This window comes from Hippoglossus hippoglossus, chromosome 15 (genome assembly GCF_009819705.1).
Source record: "Hippoglossus hippoglossus isolate fHipHip1 chromosome 15, fHipHip1.pri, whole genome shotgun sequence".
Lineage (NCBI taxonomy): Eukaryota > Metazoa > Chordata > Actinopteri > Pleuronectiformes > Pleuronectidae > Hippoglossus > Hippoglossus hippoglossus.
The window spans coordinates 15,642,149-15,661,923 of record NC_047165.1 but is presented as its reverse complement, the minus strand read 5'-3'; the positions used below and the strand labels follow the sequence as shown (position 1 = coordinate 15,661,923).

At 40.9% G+C, this 19,775-nt stretch overlaps 2 protein-coding genes across 6 annotated transcripts; one reads left to right on the top strand and one right to left on the bottom strand.

Annotated features, from left to right (window-relative positions):
• Positions 1 to 537: 537 nt before the first annotated feature.
• LOC117776080 (calpain-2 catalytic subunit-like) lies at positions 538 to 7,342 on the bottom strand. Its single transcript, XM_034609799.1, has 21 exons — positions 6,428 to 7,342; positions 6,106 to 6,175; positions 5,788 to 5,906; positions 5,218 to 5,351; positions 4,962 to 5,130; positions 4,793 to 4,876; positions 4,629 to 4,714; positions 4,464 to 4,538; positions 4,090 to 4,250; positions 3,834 to 4,003; positions 3,723 to 3,734; positions 3,351 to 3,562; positions 3,126 to 3,162; positions 2,904 to 2,969; positions 2,760 to 2,817; positions 2,607 to 2,671; positions 1,971 to 2,039; positions 1,794 to 1,872; positions 1,084 to 1,200; positions 917 to 975; positions 538 to 829 (listed from the first exon to the last, which is right to left on the bottom strand). Exons 1-21 carry the CDS (start codon positions 6,662 to 6,664, stop codon positions 806 to 808), a joined length of 2,103 nt encoding a protein of 700 aa, XP_034465690.1. The 5' UTR covers positions 6,665 to 7,342; the 3' UTR covers positions 538 to 805.
• Positions 7,343 to 10,115: 2,773 nt separating this feature from the next.
• On the top strand, positions 10,116 to 19,594 carry LOC117776079 (calpain-1 catalytic subunit-like). 5 transcript variants are annotated; one of them, XM_034609795.1, is made up of 24 exons: positions 10,145 to 10,263; positions 11,481 to 11,498; positions 12,252 to 12,293; positions 12,383 to 12,584; positions 13,090 to 13,159; positions 13,248 to 13,366; positions 14,100 to 14,233; positions 14,354 to 14,522; positions 14,979 to 15,062; positions 15,156 to 15,241; positions 15,331 to 15,405; positions 15,987 to 16,147; positions 16,327 to 16,496; positions 16,604 to 16,615; positions 16,731 to 16,942; positions 17,029 to 17,068; positions 17,176 to 17,241; positions 17,486 to 17,543; positions 17,719 to 17,783; positions 17,917 to 17,985; positions 18,068 to 18,146; positions 18,245 to 18,358; positions 18,511 to 18,569; positions 18,649 to 19,594. In XM_034609795.1, exons 4-24 carry the CDS (start codon positions 12,399 to 12,401, stop codon positions 18,673 to 18,675), a joined length of 2,055 nt encoding a protein of 684 aa, XP_034465686.1. In that variant the 5' UTR covers positions 10,145 to 10,263; positions 11,481 to 11,498; positions 12,252 to 12,293; positions 12,383 to 12,398; the 3' UTR covers positions 18,676 to 19,594. The 5 variants fall into 5 exon arrangements, with proteins under 5 accessions (XP_034465687.1, XP_034465685.1, XP_034465684.1 ...); XM_034609793.1 differs by lacking the exon at positions 12,252 to 12,293 and having other exon boundaries at positions 10,130 to 10,263; positions 12,338 to 12,584; XM_034609798.1 differs by lacking the exon at positions 12,252 to 12,293 and having other exon boundaries at positions 10,166 to 10,263.
• Positions 19,595 to 19,775: the final 181 nt, after the last annotated feature.

Below are 19,775 nucleotides of genomic sequence, written 5' to 3'. Positions count from 1 at the left end.
TTGCATTCAACTTGTCTCCACACCCTGATCAGGCTGCCTTTTATGGTTCACCTGTTTCCCTCTGTGTGTCTGGACTGGATTGTTGGCTCGTGATTGGCCCAGATGTGGACCACAGCCTTTGTAGCAGAGGGATTGAATCTCTAATATATTTCTGTATCATTTCTGTACACTCACAGAAATGTTTTGCCTAAAATGATAACTTTATCTATTACAATTACGTATAAAATGTTCATGTAATTTATCGTATACGTTCAATGTAAAGGGTCACATTTAATACGAGTTTGCTATCATGTTGAGTTGATGTGAAAAATAACGTAAATCAGACGACTTGAAAGTAATTTGATTAAATGAAGTTACACTTATTCATAAAATGTCATTTCATAAAAATGTGAGTGTATCATAGAAAACACCACAGCTCTTGTTATTGCAGGAATAATTTCTTACAAGGAAAAACAATGAAAAACGGAGGGGCAGACAATATTGGAATCATTTAATCTGTGTGATCTGTGCAAGATTAAATAAATAGGAACAGTCAAGAGGTTTCTTACTTTTTTTTATTTTCTATCATTTGACATAGGTTTTCCAAGAGCAAAACACCATTTTTAATAAAAGTAGAAAAAAAGAAACATGCGTGATAAAACATGTCTCGTATAGGATTTCTCCATTTATATGTAGGCTACAGCAAATACAATTGAAATGTGTAATATAGCATTTAAATGTGTGATAAAGTGTATGTTAAATGCTTTTCTCATTGGGTTAACTGGCTAATATCACAAAGGAATCCCTGTTTGTGTTGTTTCCACAGCTAGTTCATAGCCAGGCACAGCCACTGCAAAGAACAAAAACAAGAAGTTATGCAACAACACAGTGTCTAAAGTGGGAGTGCCTAAAAAAACAAACGCTCTTTTTTCCTCACCTGTTGCATGTCCAGCTCGATCTTCCCTGAGTCATCTCTTTCCAGAGACTTGAACATTTCTGGTTGAGAGGAAAACACACATACGGGTAATGTAAGCAGGCCTCAGCTCTCTGATACACATCAATGTAAGATTAAGAGGTATTGAAGTTGTATTTGCTGACACTTACTGAAGAGCATTTCCAGTTTAATGAGACACGCCACAAAACTATCAAAGTCTATGGCGTACTGAGCATCGGTGTACCGATTGACTATGGCCTGCAGCACGGCACTGTTGATATGGAAACCTGTGGAAGAAACATAACGATCATCAACTTCCTGTAAGATTGCAGGGTTGGTTTCATACATGAGGATAATTTCTGATCCTGGGGAAGTGTTTTTCATCTTTAGAGAGGTGTCAGCTATTAACAATGGAAGAGTTATGTTACACAGTCTTGCCCGTACTCTTCTTGTTCCTGTGTAAAGCATACATGACAGACACCTATGTGCAGGGAGGGAGTCAAACTGGCTTATCCGGTCTGACAATTTCTGGTAGCAGTAATTATACATACAAACACACCACCTGCTATGCCAACAACTAAGGATGCTTTATTTTCCTGTGCAGTTAAATTATATTTTACAAAACAAGTCATGGGCTTGACAATGCTGTAACTTGGTCCACAGGTATTTCAGCTTTAGTGGCATTCTCAATTCAAAGACCAGCAGAGTCTGAATGCAGTACTACTACATCGCTGACATATCCTGGAGCCATGCAGCAGAGGATGACAGCTTTGCATCGAAGCATTAGCAGAAGCTGCATGGTCCTTTACACTGTCTACACTTCAACGCCATTTCTTGGACATTAGTGTTTGAGGTTCCTCTCGTGATCATGTCTTTTTACCTGCTTTAGTGGCGGCGCCTCTCATCTCATGGGAGCTCATGGTGCCAGAGTTGTCTGAGTCGTGATTCTTAAAGATCTCCTGTGTGACCCAGGCAGCCAGGAATTGTGTTAGCAGATGCAGACAGGTGTTCCTGCCATGATCATAATTCATTTCATACCAATTTAATCTTAACTTACCAAATAATTCTGTATTTTGTTCCAAAGTACGTGGAACTCCACCAGTCCCAGCTTGGCACTTTCATCTTTCTGATGAATGTTAAGGTATCCACCATGCAAAGCCTGTGACTAATCATGTATTAGTCACTTACGTATCTAACATTTGTGAATAGGGATATTAAGTCATCCTCACATCAAGGATAAGTTGGTGCAGATGATAATTACATTAATGAATCCTAAAGAGGGTATTCCTTATATTTTACAATACATTAAATCATTCAGTAAAAGTTGGGGTTACACAATAAATTGGACTAAAAGTGAACTTAAGTTTATTGGAGAAAATACAATTCTACATGATTGCCCTGTTAGAGTTGTTATCTAGGACTATAAATGATTGGCAGAGTAAATGCCTTTAAGATATCTATCCATTTATTTTTCTAAATGTGGAATATTGACATTATCATGATCTGGTTTCACATCGTTTAACTCTGCCCCCATCTGGATAAGATCAGAACTAATGTCATTTACGGACCTTAACTCCAAAGCTTTAGTGCAGTGAGATCCTGCAGTGTCACAGTGGAAGGACATTTGTAGATTTAAGGTGCTATTTCACAACATTAAAAAATCAGTGTCTGTTTAATGTTTTAAAGAGGATACATCCAACAGACTGATAATAAGTCGACCTGTGTCCAGGCTGAATCCATCTGTCTTGATATCAGACCCTGCAAGAGAGTGACAAAACAAAGTCTAAAGTCAATGAACATAAAAGTGTTTGTGCTTAAATGAATCACCTTTTTCAGAAGCACTTACGGTGAGAGACAACGTTGTTCAGAAGTGCAATCAATTCAAAGACAGATATCTCCATGTCCTGTTTGGAGCAAACATTGCATGAATTTTAATTTGTAAACCAGGATTATGGCGGTTTTAGTATTTTTGTCACTTCCTTTTACCTACATCGCCTGCAAGCTTCTCGAAGATTTGCTTGAAATGAGGATCCACATCACTCTCAGATATCTCCTCCTGTGAGAGAAAGGTACCAGCAAGTGTGAGTCATGATCGCAGCATGTTAAATTTAATATATATTATATTGACAAATGTGTATTTAAAATTTACTGTGAGACTTTTTTCAAACTCAGTACTGTGGAGGAAAGAAAATGACTTGGTGGATTTTCTTACCTCCTCTATCTTAGCATCAATGTCCTCCTCCAGTGGACTGAAAACAGAAATGCAGAGTGTGAGCACTCTCTGCTGGTTTGCAATGAAATAACAAATAGTTATTTGTGACTGAAGGAGCTAGCAACTGACTTTGTCCACTAGATGGCTGTATGAGCCAAAGCTCTGAGCTGTACTGCACATGACCCTAAACATCATGTAGTCTGCCTGTTGCTGTAACACAGATACCTGGTCGCAGCCTGTTTCTCTGAGAACACCCTGAGAACGAAAGTGCCGTTCTTGTGGGGTGCGAAGGTTGAGGGGACGATGGCGTATTCCCCTGGAGGGAGTTTGAAGCGGCCACACACTTCTCGCATGTTGATGAAGCTGCTGCTCATAGCCACAGCTCTCTGTCGCAGCAGAACCTCTGGACCCAGATGGACATTGCTGCGACCTTTGTACTGAAGGTTGACAGCAGAGGAGTCTTATTAATGGAAAGTTGTGCGAGAGCCCAGACATCCACAAGACAATCAAACAATCAACTTGATACTTGTGATGTAATTTTAAATGTCGATTTTAAGTTGAAGATCATTACTGACATGTACCAGAACACATACAGACCTCATCTGGGACCTGTAAAAAAGAAAGACGCATATTTATTGCACATCAGTCATAAAATAGTCAAATACAACAAACTGATTTCATATGAAATATCATATTATTGTCAGACACCTTATAAATGGCAAAGCCAATGGTCTCAATGTCGCGGTTAAGCCTCTTCTGTTGTCGTCCATTCTTCTGCATCAGCCCCACCAGAAACGTGCATCCATCCTCGCCATCCAGAGGATCATCATCCACGTCCTCCAGACGCACCACAAACTGAGGGTTGGACGAGAACGTGGCTGGAACACATTCAGAAAGTGAGGTAGTGTAAACTCAGAACGTCTTGCTCAGACATAACTGTACAAATTATTTTATTTTCCCTCACCTGCATTATTGCGGCAGCCGCCAGCTGTGGAGCCGGTCCGCCACATCCCTTCAAACTGGTAGTGGTTCCAGTGGCCCACTGTGTCGCTCATGAGCGTGTCCGGGGTCAAGTTACAGATCTCCATCCTGGAGAAGTGCCTGATGAAGTCAGAGTAGGACATCCTGGCAAGAGGAAAATATATATTATATAATAATATATATAAAAAAGTGTTATTTATCTCAGTTTGACTTCACTTCTGAGCCTGATTCTGAACCTATACAGTTGCTGCTGGAGATACAGAAGATTATGATTATTAATCCATATTCTACCATCAACAAAACATCCCCAATTTTTTTTTTGTGATGTAATTGAAAGGATAAACTCAGCAGATTTACCAGAACTCTCCATCTTCCGCCACGTGGTTGAAGTTTGTTTTCTCATCTTCGCTGATGTATTTCCATTCAATGGATCTAATAATAGCAATTAGAAAACATCATGCTTTTAAAAAATGCCTTGAATTATTCAATGGTAGCCGATGGTTTCTTGATACAGTTATTTACCCATCACTCCAAGGCCCCGTCCACTCCACCTGACCCCACGGGTTCCTGATGCGGACCAGCTGAACCACTTTGCCTTGGTAATAAACCTGCGGAAAGAGCAAGAGTTTAATATATAGGGAAAATATGCATGCTGTTAAATTAAATGGAAAAAAGTGAAATAGTACCTTTTCTGCTCCGGTGAGTGAGTATGCATGTCCTTTCACAAGTTTCAGAGATGTGACTGCCTCCGTCTCATAGGCACTGCTTATCTGAAAGCACCAACAGCAAACATTGATGGCATTAGTGCTGTTGTTTGCAGATAGTCATGCAAATCAGTAGTAAAATAAGATTTACATCAATAGAGCAGCCGAGCAGGGAACCCAGCTTCAGTGCCCTCCGTATGATCTGGAAGAGATTTGCTGGAGCCTTGTTTAAGGAGTAAATCTCTGCAATTCCTCCGGTGAAATCCTCAAAACCTTCAATAGTGTTTCCACCTGAAAGAGCCTCATAGCAACCGGTCACCCTGTCAGACACAGAGAGACAGGAATACATTACACATTCACAGATGCCATAATGTTTCGATTGGAGATAAAAGAGGGGTAATACATACTTCGCATAGGCCTTCTCCAGTAGAGCGCTCCAAAACTCAGAGCCCTCCGCTGAGTGGACAAACAGCAGCTTTCCATCTCTGGTGGGCAAACGGTCGTCGACCACCACGTCCACCCACTCACCAAACTGCCAGAACTGTGATGAAAATATTTATATTGTTCAATTAATTAGTTCTTAACCCGCCAAGTTCATTCGCCTGTCCTGCAGGCAGTTGTGTGAGCCTGTGATTGGATGTTCTGTCTGCGTGTCAGGTGATTACATATCAAACACAAGTGTCAAATATGTACACTGTCTCATTGTTTTCATATTGTCACAATGTTTTTTTATTCACCATGTATTTAAGTTTCAACTGGTGGTGGCGCTAGAGTGAAAAGCCAGTTGCTTTTAACATTGGTGAGGTATTGATTGCCTTGCGGACATGTATAACGATACGAGTTTTCATTAAAAAACCCATGATTCTATGGTCTAACATGGCAGGAAAGAAGACAGTCTAAGAAAGAAAAAAGACTGGAAACTCAGAGGTTATGAAATTCAGTGTTAGGGGTCAGATGAAAAAAAGTCTTTGTCAGACCTGGAAGTGAAATATCCCGGCGTAATCCTCTGTGAAACTCTGTCCAGGAGGCACCACACGAGCCAGGATGCGGTGGTCCAGAGTCAGAGAGGCTATAGCAGCCAGGAGCCAGCAGTCACCTGTAACAGAGCAGATTCACACTCGGAGATTGGGCAACATGTGGTGTTTACCACAATGCAACAGTGCAGTAAGTAGGCATGTTCCAACAAACTTCCTACGGCAACCTCAAAAGACGGATGGGTGGAGTGTTTATTCCACAGATATTTATGGTCTAAAAGCCAGTACAGTCGAGCATCCATTTTCTTTCCCCTCACTTACCCAGAGCTCCCTGGCAAATGTCCGTCCTCGTGGCTCCATCGTCAATGAACTTGGGGTTGGAACACAGCTCCTATAAAGAGCAGCAAACACTGACAATGAACTTTTCATATTAGTTTTAAGAATAATGTAATTAATTCTGTTTATTTTGGTCCACATATTCAGAAATTTGGCACAAATGGATTGTCCAGTGTTTTCCTAAATGTTGATATCCAAATCCCTTTTATTTCCTCCAAACACATGGACCATGTGAGTAAACTCAGCAAAGTGGATTAAGTCGTTATATTTTAGTTCTGATTGCTGTGTCTCTCCACCAGCTACATACCTTTGGCCTCTTCCAGACCAGATCCCTGGTCTTTGATGAGTATGGTCCCAGGTCATTGTAGCCCAAGGATTTCCTCTCAGCTGGAAACAGGTTGTCCTCGAAGAGACGTCCACTCTTCAGACACTGCTGCCGCAAACTCTCATAGTCCTGCTGGGAGAACTTCACCGCCCGCTGGTTGGTGCCAATGCCTTGCTCCCTCTCCTTCTGGTGGGCCAGTCGGTCTGCCGTGGATGTCATCCTCACCTCGGACAGTATCTACACTCCCTGGGCCTGGATTTTTCTCTTGTGAGAAGAGCCGGACACAAAACAGACGTGTCTTTGTCCCAGCTTCCTTGATAGCTGCCACAGGTTATGGAAAGACAGGGATCACAGACAGGGAGGGGCCTCCAATGGACAGGTGAGGCAAACAACAGCAACCTTAGGCAAATCACCTGAGAGATGGCTGTGGCCGCAGCCCAAATACAAACAGGGATACACCCTCAAGCGACTTCAAGCACCATTCTCATTGCCACATTTGTCGACTTCCACTTCAAAAGCAAAGGAAACCAACTATTTAATCGGGATGGAATTTAAGTAACAGGCATAAAGTAACAGCCCATAAAATAAAATAAAACAATAGAGATGTTTTCCCCAGGTTAATGTGAGGGATTAAGTTAACACAACGCTTAGAATTGAGACATGGAAGATTAAATGGTTGTAATGAAGTAACAGTTGAGCAAGACTCAGAGTATCAAAGTAATGACATTGCAACACTGAGCCTGGGGGATGTCTATATGCAGTCAGCAAATACATTATGATTCAATATGGCTATAATGTAATGCCCATATCAATAGAATACATTATTACTGGACTCATACTGCATTACAAATAATGAATTATACATGTACTGTTGTTTTTACCAAGCAGCTGACAGACATCAACCATTGACTTTAAGTAAGTACCACGTATGCCTTGATGCAGCAACTGTGATTTGGTTCCTGTTCTCAGCAGTTTTAATTAAATTAGCAGATATTTAACATAGTGGGACATGTACTGTTGCTCTATCTTCCTGGATTACAATAGTTCATAAGCACTTGTACACTACACACTGGCCTATAGGGGATTTATAATGAAACACTGATTGATTTCAAAGTGCCACCTTTCAACTTTAATTTGAGGATGTTTACATCCACAATGAATTTAAATCACTTTTAGGGGACCAACAGTAATTGAGCAAATAATGTTATGTTAGTGTTATTTTTGTTCATGTTAATGCTAATGTAAACTTGAATGATATTACCGGATTACATTTTCTTTTCCAGCTGGTACACATTTGAACTTCACATTAGCTATGAGGCTCTAATTTCCCTTTCAGTCTAACAGTCCATTGGGGAGCTGTTTCTGCCCACTTGTTGCTAACTTTCTCTAATTGCCTTCTGCTTGCCTTGTCATTTATCGCAGATTTTTCATTTTGAGAGCGTTGGGAATTAACACAAACATTAAAGTAAAGCTCCATAGGGCAACAATCATTTATGAGCTTTTCATTCTGAGTGAAACTCGTGTTCTACTCAGTTATACAGTTATATACACGGAGTATCTAGAGTTTAATATAAAAAACAAAACGTATCCAGTCTGTTTGGGTGTGGCTTGATAATTGACAGTGATTTAACAACCCACAAACTGTCATAGATTGAGATTCTATTGAATCTTTTTTTCCACCAGATCTACACCCACCTCGAACTAGCATGAAGAGCACAGCGAAAAAAAACCAGAAATAGCCAAAACTAGTTCACATTTGGCTAAAAATGTTGCTTTCATGTCAAACCCATCCCTAAAATGTAAAAAGTTGATTTAGAAAATAAGATTTGAGTACTTTATCATAGTAATTACATATCTCTATGTTACAACGCTCTGACAGGCCTATGTTTTTTTCTATGTTGGTCTGTGTGGTTCAGATGGCACAGGCACTTACTCCAGGATAAGGATTTAGAGAAATGAATGCTAATATTTACTTTTGCAGGTGGCAGGCCATATTATTTATTCAGCTGTTGTCAATTCAATAAGCCCCAAACATTCTGAGATAAAGACGACAGTGGAACCGTCACTTTCCCTCTGATTAAATCAGAATGCACACTCAGTTTAAAGCAACGTGTATATATTTAATTCTCTAAAACCGTCACTGTCAAACATGCGTACGCCTCTTGAACATAAACTTCTTGATATAGTCAGTGGAGCCACACTAACCCGTGGCCACATTACAAAGTAATACAGGAGATTTACATATGTAGCTGGTTTGATCTCTCGGCTGTCAGTCTTTGATAGATGCGGTGGCAAGGTGACCTTTAACCTCTGCGCTGATTTACTGCAGATAGGTGGCTCACAACTGTTTCAGTTCACAGTCGTTATCAAGAGGATTGACATAGATGAGCATTGGATTTCACCTTAGTAACCATATCACATGAGCAATATAGTGATAGAATTTAATATTGACCTGTCAACAACATAGTTTCTATTTCAGCGAGCTTTGCTTTCTAACCTGCACATGTGTATTGAGGACAGCAGCAGTTTAAATTGACACCTCTTGTGATATCTGCTACTTAGGAAGCGGCAGTTATTTCAGTTTTATTTACAATGTGTTTATTAAACGCATCTATACATAGAGCTTAAACTTTCATGGTTCGTCCATATGTGGTAACCTCGTTTCAGAGCAGCTCAGGACAGTTGGTGTATTTATCCAAACACAGCACATGATGAGTGTTAAAAATCCAGGCTACACCAGGACATCAGGCTTCTTAATTCATAACTCAGTTAATATCCAAGTATTCCTCTACATATCCTCTGAAAATGCACAACAACTTGTATCGACTTGTAACTTTGGTTTTACACTGGTTGGTTTTACTCTCACACTCTGAATGTACTGTACAGTATATATTGTATTTGATTTGATTTTTATTGAGCTCTATTTTGTTGACCTGACCTGACCTGACCTTCTCGTCCAACACCCTTTATTGTACCTTTGACCCTGTGTTAACTTACATATGACAAGTAAAACTTGAAATTGCATTATTATGTTAAAAAACATGAATCATTAAAAGTAATTCTTTGAATTTTAATAGGTTCTTTTCTGATTGTATATTTCTTTAGTTAATATCTATGTTAAGTAAGTATTATATATACTTACCTAATAATAAGTATATCTTCTTACTTAAATACTTACTTAATAAATTCTTACTTTATATTTTTGTATGACATTTCTCTTATTGCTGACCTGACCTGATCTTCTTGTCCAACACTCTTTATTGTACCGTTGACCCTTTGCTAACTTAAAAATGACAAATAAAACTTGGAAATGAATTATACTACTATATAAGTGTTTGTGTGTTACATACATAATTCAGTATACATAATCATTTTGTTGCACTAATTGTGTATTTGTTGCACCAGACTGAACTGAAGAATATGGCTGTGACTACACTGTGCCGCACTATTAATAAGAACTATGATATGATATTTATATTTAGTATTACCCTCAATCTGTGCTCTTTTGTGGTCTATTAAAAACATTTGGTCTAAACTTCATTTATATGATTGAGCTGTATTTTAACCTCACTGTCCTGAGCACCTCTAGTGGCAGTGTGTGTTACTGCTGGGTGTGTGCCAGTGGCTCCTCCTCCACTTACTGTAGGGGTGTCTCCTGCAGTGTGTGTGTGTGTGTGTGTGCGTGTTTGCGTGCGTGTAGCGGAAAGAGGTGGACCTGCTCTACTGTCCACAGAGCCTCTACCCCCCTCTCACAGATTTGCACGATTGTCCCCTCACGACTGTTCCTGTGGAGCTTTGAGTTGCCATTTAAAGCGGTGGTGAGTGCAGCCGTCTCCTTTCTCTTTAATTAGAATCAGTGCGCCGCGTTAACCGGCTTAAGGTTAACGGTGCTTCGTGGTTTTATTGTAGTGTGTAGGCCTCTGCGCTGCGTCTGCTTTCACGCACTGCATGTTGTGGCGTTACCAACAGTCTGCACGGATACAGCCGTCACACTGAATGTGGCAGGTTCATGTGTGACCTGCAGGTACTGGTACAGAGGAGAAATGTGTGGCTGCAGCCCAGTGCGCACACACACTGTAAACACAGGCCTGCTTATTCTACTGAACAGGTGCTGCTCCCAATCCAAATAGGAGCCTGTATTAAATGCCTGACATACTGTGACTTTTTTTTAAATAGGGGAGAGCTTATCATCATCTTCAATTCATAAAGCTGGGAACACATGCGCAGGATAATTCAGATTTTTACGCGCAGGCCATGTTTACGCTGAGAGGGTGGTTGATTGGTTTTAGGTTGCTGTTGAGGGTTGAAGTCCCATGGATGACATCATCACCGCAGGACTGCGTGGATCAGCTTTGCTTTGTCCACTGGGGGTGAAAAACCCTGAGAGAGATCCTTTTGGTCATTTGACAGCCCCTCTCTAGCTGTTTGTCAGAGCACAGGGACATTCCTGCAGACTCTACAGGCATGTGGGGGCCCTCAGGGTTGCGAGGGGCCGGCCCTATAAACACTCTCCCTACCTGCAGAGTTGTTTCTGCCAAAATAATACACTGTTTTGCACAGCAACACCTCTGATTTATTTTTTCTAACGCCATCATCAGTCTCATATCTCTCTCCGGGCTCTTTCACCTCCGCAGCTTCATCCAAGTTTTCCCTGTGAATGCCTGCTCTGTTAAATGAACTCGGCTCATTATTATTCCCCTCCAGTGGAGCAGAGGGGCATAAAAGACCATCCCGTGTCCCAGTGTTTCCAATTCTGATTCAGACAGTTCCAGCCAAGTGAAAAGGTTCAATCCAACAAGCAGCTTCTTGATGCTTGTTGGACAGCTGTGAACTTCTCTGACATTTTAAAGCATTCGGGGGAGAGAAAAATATCCCCACTGAGTTGTAAATTTTCCATTGGGGCCTGCTTTTCCTGCCTCACCAACGAATGGCAATCACAATTATTTGAAAGGAGAACACTTTTGTTTTCAAACCTGTGTTTAAAAAAATCAGTAATTGACATTATCTCTCCTTCTTGTCTCATTCCTCCCCTCAGCCCGCCTATACAGTCAAGGTATCACGTTTCTAACTCGCTTTGTTATCCCTGTGTTTGCCGTGTTTAAGGTGGTGCTCTGCTCTTCATGTCTCACATTCCTGTCGTCACTTTACATCTAAACAAACTCTCTGTATTTCTGTTGATTCTCTGTAGTTTCTCACTGAAGCTTCATTTGCTGTTTTTGTTTATGTCACCACTTACCATTACCCTCCTCCACTCACCAGTATTGTCGGCAAGAGGCCTGAATTATTGCTGATGCTCTTTTGCAGAGCTGCTGCCTGGACATTGGAAATGCTGAGGTCATGAGTCAAAATAGTACTATACTCTAAATAGGACCCCTAAATTATTTTTTACATTTTTATTAACTGCTTATTCACATTTTTTTGTATAGGTTTTTCAGGCAAATCCTCACCAAACTGTCAGAAACAAAAGTGTTGGGGATCAAAAGCTGAATTTTTCATTCGAATTTTTTCATTTTTCATTTTGTTTTCCTAAAAGTAGTCAGAAATATCTGATAACTCACCTTCTAAACCTCCACATTAATTGTATAGTTTTAAATTTGCTTTAATTTACTACCTGAATGTGATACCAAGGACCTGACCTCAGTTTCTTCAGTGGCCTCTTGTTATAATTTCAGCTTCGGACTAGAATCCACTCTAATCAGCTAATTAATCAGCAGAAATGAAATCCTGCTTAATCACTAGAATAAACATTATTTTTATACACACACACTCTTACACCTGATTGGTTTCCTGTAACTCTTAATACAAGAGCATGCCACGGTTGAGCTTTCTGCTATTTATAGACAGCTCCGTGAGTACCCACCCAACACTGCCATTATTTATATCTTGCACCAGTATGAATCCAGCTGGAGGGATATCTGCTACGATATACGCCAACAGGCTCCGCGCAGAAGGCATGGGCTCCAAAGAGCAGGCGGTGCTATTCAACAACCAGGACTATGAGGCACTGAAGCAGGAGTGCGTGGAGTCGGGCGGCCTCTTTGAAGACCCCTGCTTCCCCGCCGAGCCTCCATCCCTGGGCTTCAAGGAACTTGCCCCCCATACCTCCAAAACTAGAGATGTGGAGTGGATGAGACCCACGGTGAGGAAACTGAGTGAGAGAGTTGATTATTAGCCTATTTAGCCATTTTTGATATAAAAACACCATATTTACGCGTAGATTTTTACATATGTGGAAAAGCTTGGAATACCTGAAAATACCCCTCATTATTTTGAGGAAAACCTCTTTCACAAGAGCAATTTCCAGGTGACTCAACAGATTATTGTATATAAGTAAACATATCAGTGACACTATCCTATTTCCAGTCTGCAGTCTTAGACAGAATAGGACAAGTAGGGACAGGAAGTTCTCGGACCCCCGTCTGCAGCTGTCGGCATCGCATGTGTCTCTCGGACCACTCCCTGCTGGGACATTTGTTTACAGTGCCCCATTAAAACACAAGCCATTGATGCATAGGTGGAAAGAATAGCAGTGCTTTGAAAGATGTGTCATGTTTCAAAGCACTGCTACTGTAGATCCCAAATCACATCACATCTGTTGATGTAATTGTGCATGATTGATTTAATTGTATTTAATTTCTCCATAGGAACTGAATGAGGACCCTCAGTTCATTGTGGGTGGTGCCACCAGGACAGACATCTGTCAGGGAGCGCTCGGTAAGTCCTTGTTGGTCATTAATGTTTAAATTATCCTGAAAAAGAATTAGGAAGACATTACTGGATGGAGGCTTTCTCTCTCCCGCAGGTGACTGCTGGCTCTTAGCAGCCATCGGCTCTCTCACCCTCAATGAGAGGCTTCTTCATCGGGTTGTCCCCCACGGACAGTCGTTCCAAGATGACTACGTTGGAATCTTCCACTTTCAGGTACTTCACCTTCTAGTCTTTTATATATATATTTTTTAGATCTTTATTCATGATTGTGGTCTGTAAGCTTGACAACAGGATTTCACATTTAAATTCTGCAATGATTCTACTCAAAACCCTGCACTCACAATCAGTTATACCCTGCTTGTGCTCAGATTTGCTGCGCTCAAACTTCTGTGTGTGTGTGTGTGAAACATCTGCTCTCAGATTTCTCCTCTGATCGTGGATTTGAATTTTTTTAATTCCCCAACATATAGAACACCAGCTGCAGGGTTGACGAGTTAATATGTCCTGCCCTTGTTGTGGGTGTGTTAGCTTTATGTCTATGAGTCCTTTACAGGCAATGAATTATCCATATACTCCCAGCCTCCTTCAGTTTCCTGTCAGTCTGCTTTAAGTAAAAACGGCAACCCCCTCATGTAACAGGACTCCAGCAGATCCCTGGTCAACATGGAGCGGCCAAATCAAGGCTCTCAATTAAATGTGTATGTTATTAGAACACAGTTGCTAGAAGAAACTACAAAAACAAAACAGACACTGCCCTGTTTCCCTCACTTACAGGAACATTACCCACAGCAAAAGTAACCAAAATGAGGGTGGGACAATTTCATTCGTCATCACTACACCTGGCATTCTATTAGCTGGGGAATTTTGACAGACTTCTTGCACGATAAAATCCATGAGTAGTAAAAAAAATCTGTCCTGAGTCGTCAGATGTTGCTCTGTGTTGCAGTTCTGGCAGTTCGGCGAGTGGGTGGACATCGTGATTGATGACAGGCTGCCTGTCAAAGACGGCGAGCTTATGTTTGTCCACTCTGCGGAGGGCAATGAATTCTGGAGTGCCCTCCTGGAGAAGGCTTATGCTAAGTAGGTATTGAAAGAGGCCAGCAGCTGAATTATTCATCATGAGAAGCTGTAAAGCACGTTATGAAATGCTGTTGAGGTTGACAATCAAAGTGGTGTGATGTCTTTTTAATGTGGCATCAGGCTGAATGGCTCCTATGAGGCTCTGTCCGGAGGAAGCACCACTGAGGGCTTTGAGGACTTCACGGGTGGCGTGTCCGAGATGTACGAGCTCAGCAGGGCTCCCAAAGATCTGTACAGGATCATCGGCAAAGCGCTGGAGAGAGGCTCTCTGCTGGGCTGCTCTATCGATGTGAGTGCTGAACATGCTGGCACAGCACCAAGATGTGAAGATCAAGACTGCACCATCTTTAGAAGGCCAATAACCTTAAAAGCTCTTGTATTCATTTAAATGCCAGATCAAGGATTCCCAAACCTTTCAGTCCCTGCCCTCCAAAATAATGATACCAGAGACGTTGGACCCACAGTATCCCAGAGGATACTGATTTGAGCTAGTTTGTGGAAAAAAAATCTTTGTGCACATATTGGTGCTATAAATTAACCTGCTGCAAGGGACACTATGGTCATAAATATTTTTAATTCACATTTGGTTTTATCTTAAAATGGAAATACGAATTGGTTTTAAATTGTACTTGATTTATGAAAGTCATTTTCCGACCCCCCAAGGGATCCTGACCCTTAGTCTGGCATCCATTGTGTTAGACTATTCACACTCAGTTGCAGTTGTCATGTTCTTATGTTGCTGCAGATCTCCAGTGCCTTCGACATGGAGGCTGTTACATTCAAGAAACTCGTGAAGGGCCACGCCTACTCGGTCACTGCGCTGAAGGAGGTCTGTCTGTGCATGACTCTGTTCTCTTTAATAAGTCACCATAGTTAATAACAGTAAGAGTTATTCATTTACCGTCTCCCTGGTGTTATGCAGGTCGATTTCCGTGGCAACATGACGCGCCTTATCCGAGTGCGTAACCCTTGGGGCCAGGTGGAGTGGACTGGTGCCTGGAGTGACAAGTGAGTACATGTCTCTGATGTACTTTCATCCCTAGTTTCTTTTTCTTAATATCCTCTGTTAATTCTCTTTACTCCCGTGTCTTTGCTAGTTCACCTGAATGGGATGAGATCGACCCTTCTGAACGAGAGGACTTGCATCTTAAGATGGAAGACGGGGAGTTTTGGTAGGATGTCGCAGTATGGCGATTTGATGAATTTAATGTTTTGATTTTTAAGTAATGGTTAGGTTTATTTCGGGCCTTTTTGTAAGATGAGAAGATTGATACAGCTCACACACTTGTACTCTAAATATTAAAGGGTAATGCCAATATCTTTCAACCTGGGCCCTATGTTTATGAATGTGCGACACAGCTACTTATTCTGGACATTTCGTGGAATGTCGCAGTTGCCCCATCAGTTTACATTGTAGCCTCCGGCGCCTGGTAGAGACCATCTACTGGACTAATTCTAAAAGTTGTCATAAGTACCATTCGATTAAACATCCACATTTATAAACATAGGGCCCAGGTTGAAAAATACCAGAATTCTCCTTTAAGCTACAGCCAGGAGAAGCTCAGTTTAGCTTAGCACAAAGATGGAAATTTGATTTTGTGCTGAACTGTCAACCTGCTGGCTCCAGCTTCATGTTTAAAAGACATATATGTGAATATAACTTTGAAAAAGAACTGAATGGACACAGTGTGAAATATGCGTGACAAAAGTTGCACTCAGGATTTTTGACTCAAAGCTAATCTTAATCTTCCAGGATGTCCTTCAGTGAATTCACGAGGCAGTTTTCTCGCCTTGAGATCTGTAACCTGACTCCTGATGCTCTGAGCGAGGACAGTCTCAGCCACTGGAACACCATCAAGTTCCACGGCACCTGGAGAAGAGGCAGCACGGCTGGAGGCTGCAGGAACCACCCCAGTGAGTCCCATCTGTGTGCTCACAGGAAAAATCCCTTTCATGCACAAGTGTACACTCTGACATAGATAATATTACTGATAAAGTAATTGAGTGGTGATATCTCAAACAGCGAAACAACCAGGTCCTCTCGTGTTACTGTGACTATTAAACAGGCTGACACAAATGCACTGTCTCTGTAGACACGTTTTGGATCAACCCTCAGTATAAGATCACGCTGCTGGAGGAAGACGATGACCCCGAGGATGATGAGGTGGCGTGCAGTTTTTTAGTATCTCTCATGCAGAAGGACCGCCGCAGACATCGGCGCCAAGGTCAGGACATGCACACCATTGGCTTTGCTCTCTATGAGGTGAGAACTGCTAAAAATCACTCAACTCTCCTTGTCAATCTCATGGTTTACTCTTCTAATATTATACTATTTATACATATTCATTTCTTCCTTTATCTTTTTTTCAGATACCAGAAGAGGTAGGTTCAGCATTAAAAAATACAGAGAAAATACTCCTGTGTATTACATCCACATAATCTAAGGTGAAGCAAACAAATTCATCCCAACCCATGTGTTATTTCCTCCTGCCCTTAGTACAGAGGCTGCCAGAATGTCCACCTGAAGAAAAACTTCTTTTTGAGCATGTCGTCGTGCGCACGCTCAGAGACCTTCATCAACCTGAGAGAGGTGAGCACGCGACTGCGTCTGCCCCCTGGAGAGTACCTCATCGTCCCCTCCACCTTTGAACCTGGCCAAGAGGCCGACTTTGTCCTCAGGGTCTTCACTGAGAAGCAATCTGAAACTGAGTATGTGATGTTTATGTAATTTAATGTATTTGTGATGTGTGAAAGTAAAAATCACATATGTGTATATATGTTTTTGTCCATTGCAGAGAACTGGATGATGAAGTCTCTGCAGATTTAGAAGATGATGTACGTATAAGTGACTCATGATCAACACTGAATTATCTACATTATTAATATCATTAAGAAATAGGATCCTCAGTTTAAGTCGCTGCTTTTTCTTTGTTTTCCTACAGGAGGAAATAACTGAAGACGATATTGATGACTCCTTTAAGTCCATGTTTGCTCAGCTAGCAGGGGAGGTATGTTCTGAAACACCTGTCTTACTGTTTTGAATCTCATTTGTACTCGCTAACACTGCTTGAATCGTTTTGAGATATAAATACAATAGTGAAAACAGTAATTATAATTTTTAGTGGTGTTTTAAATGAATATCTTAGATCCAAAATGGCATCACCCTTGTTATAGAATAAATACAGTTACAAATTCTGCTTTTATTTGAATCGTATGTGTAAATTCTCTTTTCTCGTCTGCTGTGTTTTCCAGGATATGGAGATTTCCATTCGCGAGCTTCGGACCATTCTGAACAGAGTCGTCTCCCGGCGTGAGTTTTATTTTTAGCCAACAATTCTGAGGTGCTGGAAAGTTTACATACTAGTAATACATCTACCAGTACTGTATCAGATTCCACTGCAGAGTGTAGTCTATTTCCCATAATGCCTCTGTAACTGAGTCATTGTGGACCAGCCTGTAAAAGACAAGTGTTTTTGTTATTTCAGACAAGGATCTGAAGACTGATGGCTTCAGTATAGAATCATGCAGGACCATGGTCAATCTAATGGATGTATCCTCTTTGAGTTATCAGGCGTGAGCTGATCAAACATTTTATGACCTGATTTTCTTGGAAACAAAAAAGACTATTTAGCATTTAGTGATTTTATGTGTGTAGTTTCTTGCCTTGACACCATGGCTGTCAGAAAGATGGCAGTGCCCGTTTGGGACTGGTGGAGTTTCAGATCCTCTGGAACAAGATCCGTAAATGGCTGGTAATTATTATTAAAATATGTGCCAGGTTAAATAAAACTTCAACTCTGCATTTTTACTTACATTTCTGCCACTGTTTCCCAGCTGATTTTTAGACAGTTCGACCTCGACAAGTCTGGGGCCATGAGCTCCTATGAGATGCGTCTTGCTGTGGAGGAAGCAGGTATAATTCTCAGGGTATCATGTCCTCATTTATCCACGTACACTCACTCCCAGATGAGAACTGCAGCTCTTTCTCTATTTTGTTGTTTCCTTTTGTAGGTTTTAAATTGAATAACAGACTGAACCAGGTCTTGGTCGCCCGGTACGCAGAGAACGAGATGGTTGACTTTGACAACTTCATCTGCTGCTTGGTCAAACTTGAAGCCATGTTTAGTGAGTAATAATGTTGTAGATGTCATTAGAAATATATGAACCAAAATTTTACACCATATTATCTTACGGAGTATACATCGTAATATTAAGTATGAATACAGCTGTAATTACAATATTTTGACAAATAATGCAAATGTCTAATTGTTTAACAGGATCTTACCAGCAGTTTGACAAGGAGGGATCAGGAGTGGCTGAGATGAACGTCACAGAGGTAATTTCTGTTTTAAAAGAAAGCCCCGACAGTTTTTCAATCTTTTCTGTTATTCTAACTTTATTTCTCACGTTGCCAGTGGCTTTACCTGACAATGTGTGGATGAGGAAGAGACGTTACTGGACGAATAGTGTAAAGGTACAGACCACCGCGAACCGGGACCCTGAAGACCCCTCAGCCTTACTGACCTGCTGATCCTTTAGCACATCCCACCTCAGCACCTGAAAATGCTGTATAACAAATAACCAAAGTCGAACCAAGACGCGTATCCCGGCTGAATTTAAGAAACTATGCAAACCTACAGTATGAAGCAGTCATTGTGCTACATAAACTGTCTTCTCGAAATAAACAGCATGAGTTTGTGCATGACAAAAATCACTAGCTATGATGTGCACTGTAGCAGTTGATTTTACACTGCTACATTTTAGTTTTGTTGTCTGTATGAATTAACTGACATACTAACATTTGATCTTATGACATCCCACTGAAGCAGGTTAAAAAAAATAGATTGCTTTTCAGATGTTAAAGTCTGTAACTGTAGTGCTTTAAATAGTTAAGTCTTATAGTTTTGCTCAATCATTCTCGTTTCCATTTTGAAATATTATTTTAAACAGGAAATTCTCACCTCAGTGAAGAGTTGGTAGTTTTAATCTTGCACCAGTAGGTGGCAGTATAGGCCTGGATCTGATGTCATTGAAGTTTTGTATTAATTATTATTTTTGGCATTGATACTGAAGTTTAGCCTGTTTATATATTACACCAGTCGTCTTCAGTTGACGTTAAAAGTCCAGCAGCTAAATTTGGTTGTTTTATTTTGCACTTGGATTTTAGTAAGTGGTTTCGTGAAGTTGCCTCACATTGAGAAATAATGTATTAGTTCACTCAATTGACATATGCAGGGATCACATGATACTGAATGCCTTATAGACGACACCATGATGTTGTTAACAGCTATTAAAAATGTGCCAGTCATATGTTTTGTGTTGTGAATGTATGTCGTGCCTTCAATAAATATTGCCCTCGTAGTTATGATTTCTCTATTGTGTTCATGACAACATAATCTTGCCCCACATTTGGCTGCTCCTAAAAACTCCTATGCATTCACGGTAAAGGTTATATTTACAGTAAGCATAGAGAGGCCTCAGAAAAAGTCAAACATGTTGACAAAGACTTGAATCTACTTCATGCATTAAGTAACAAAAGGAA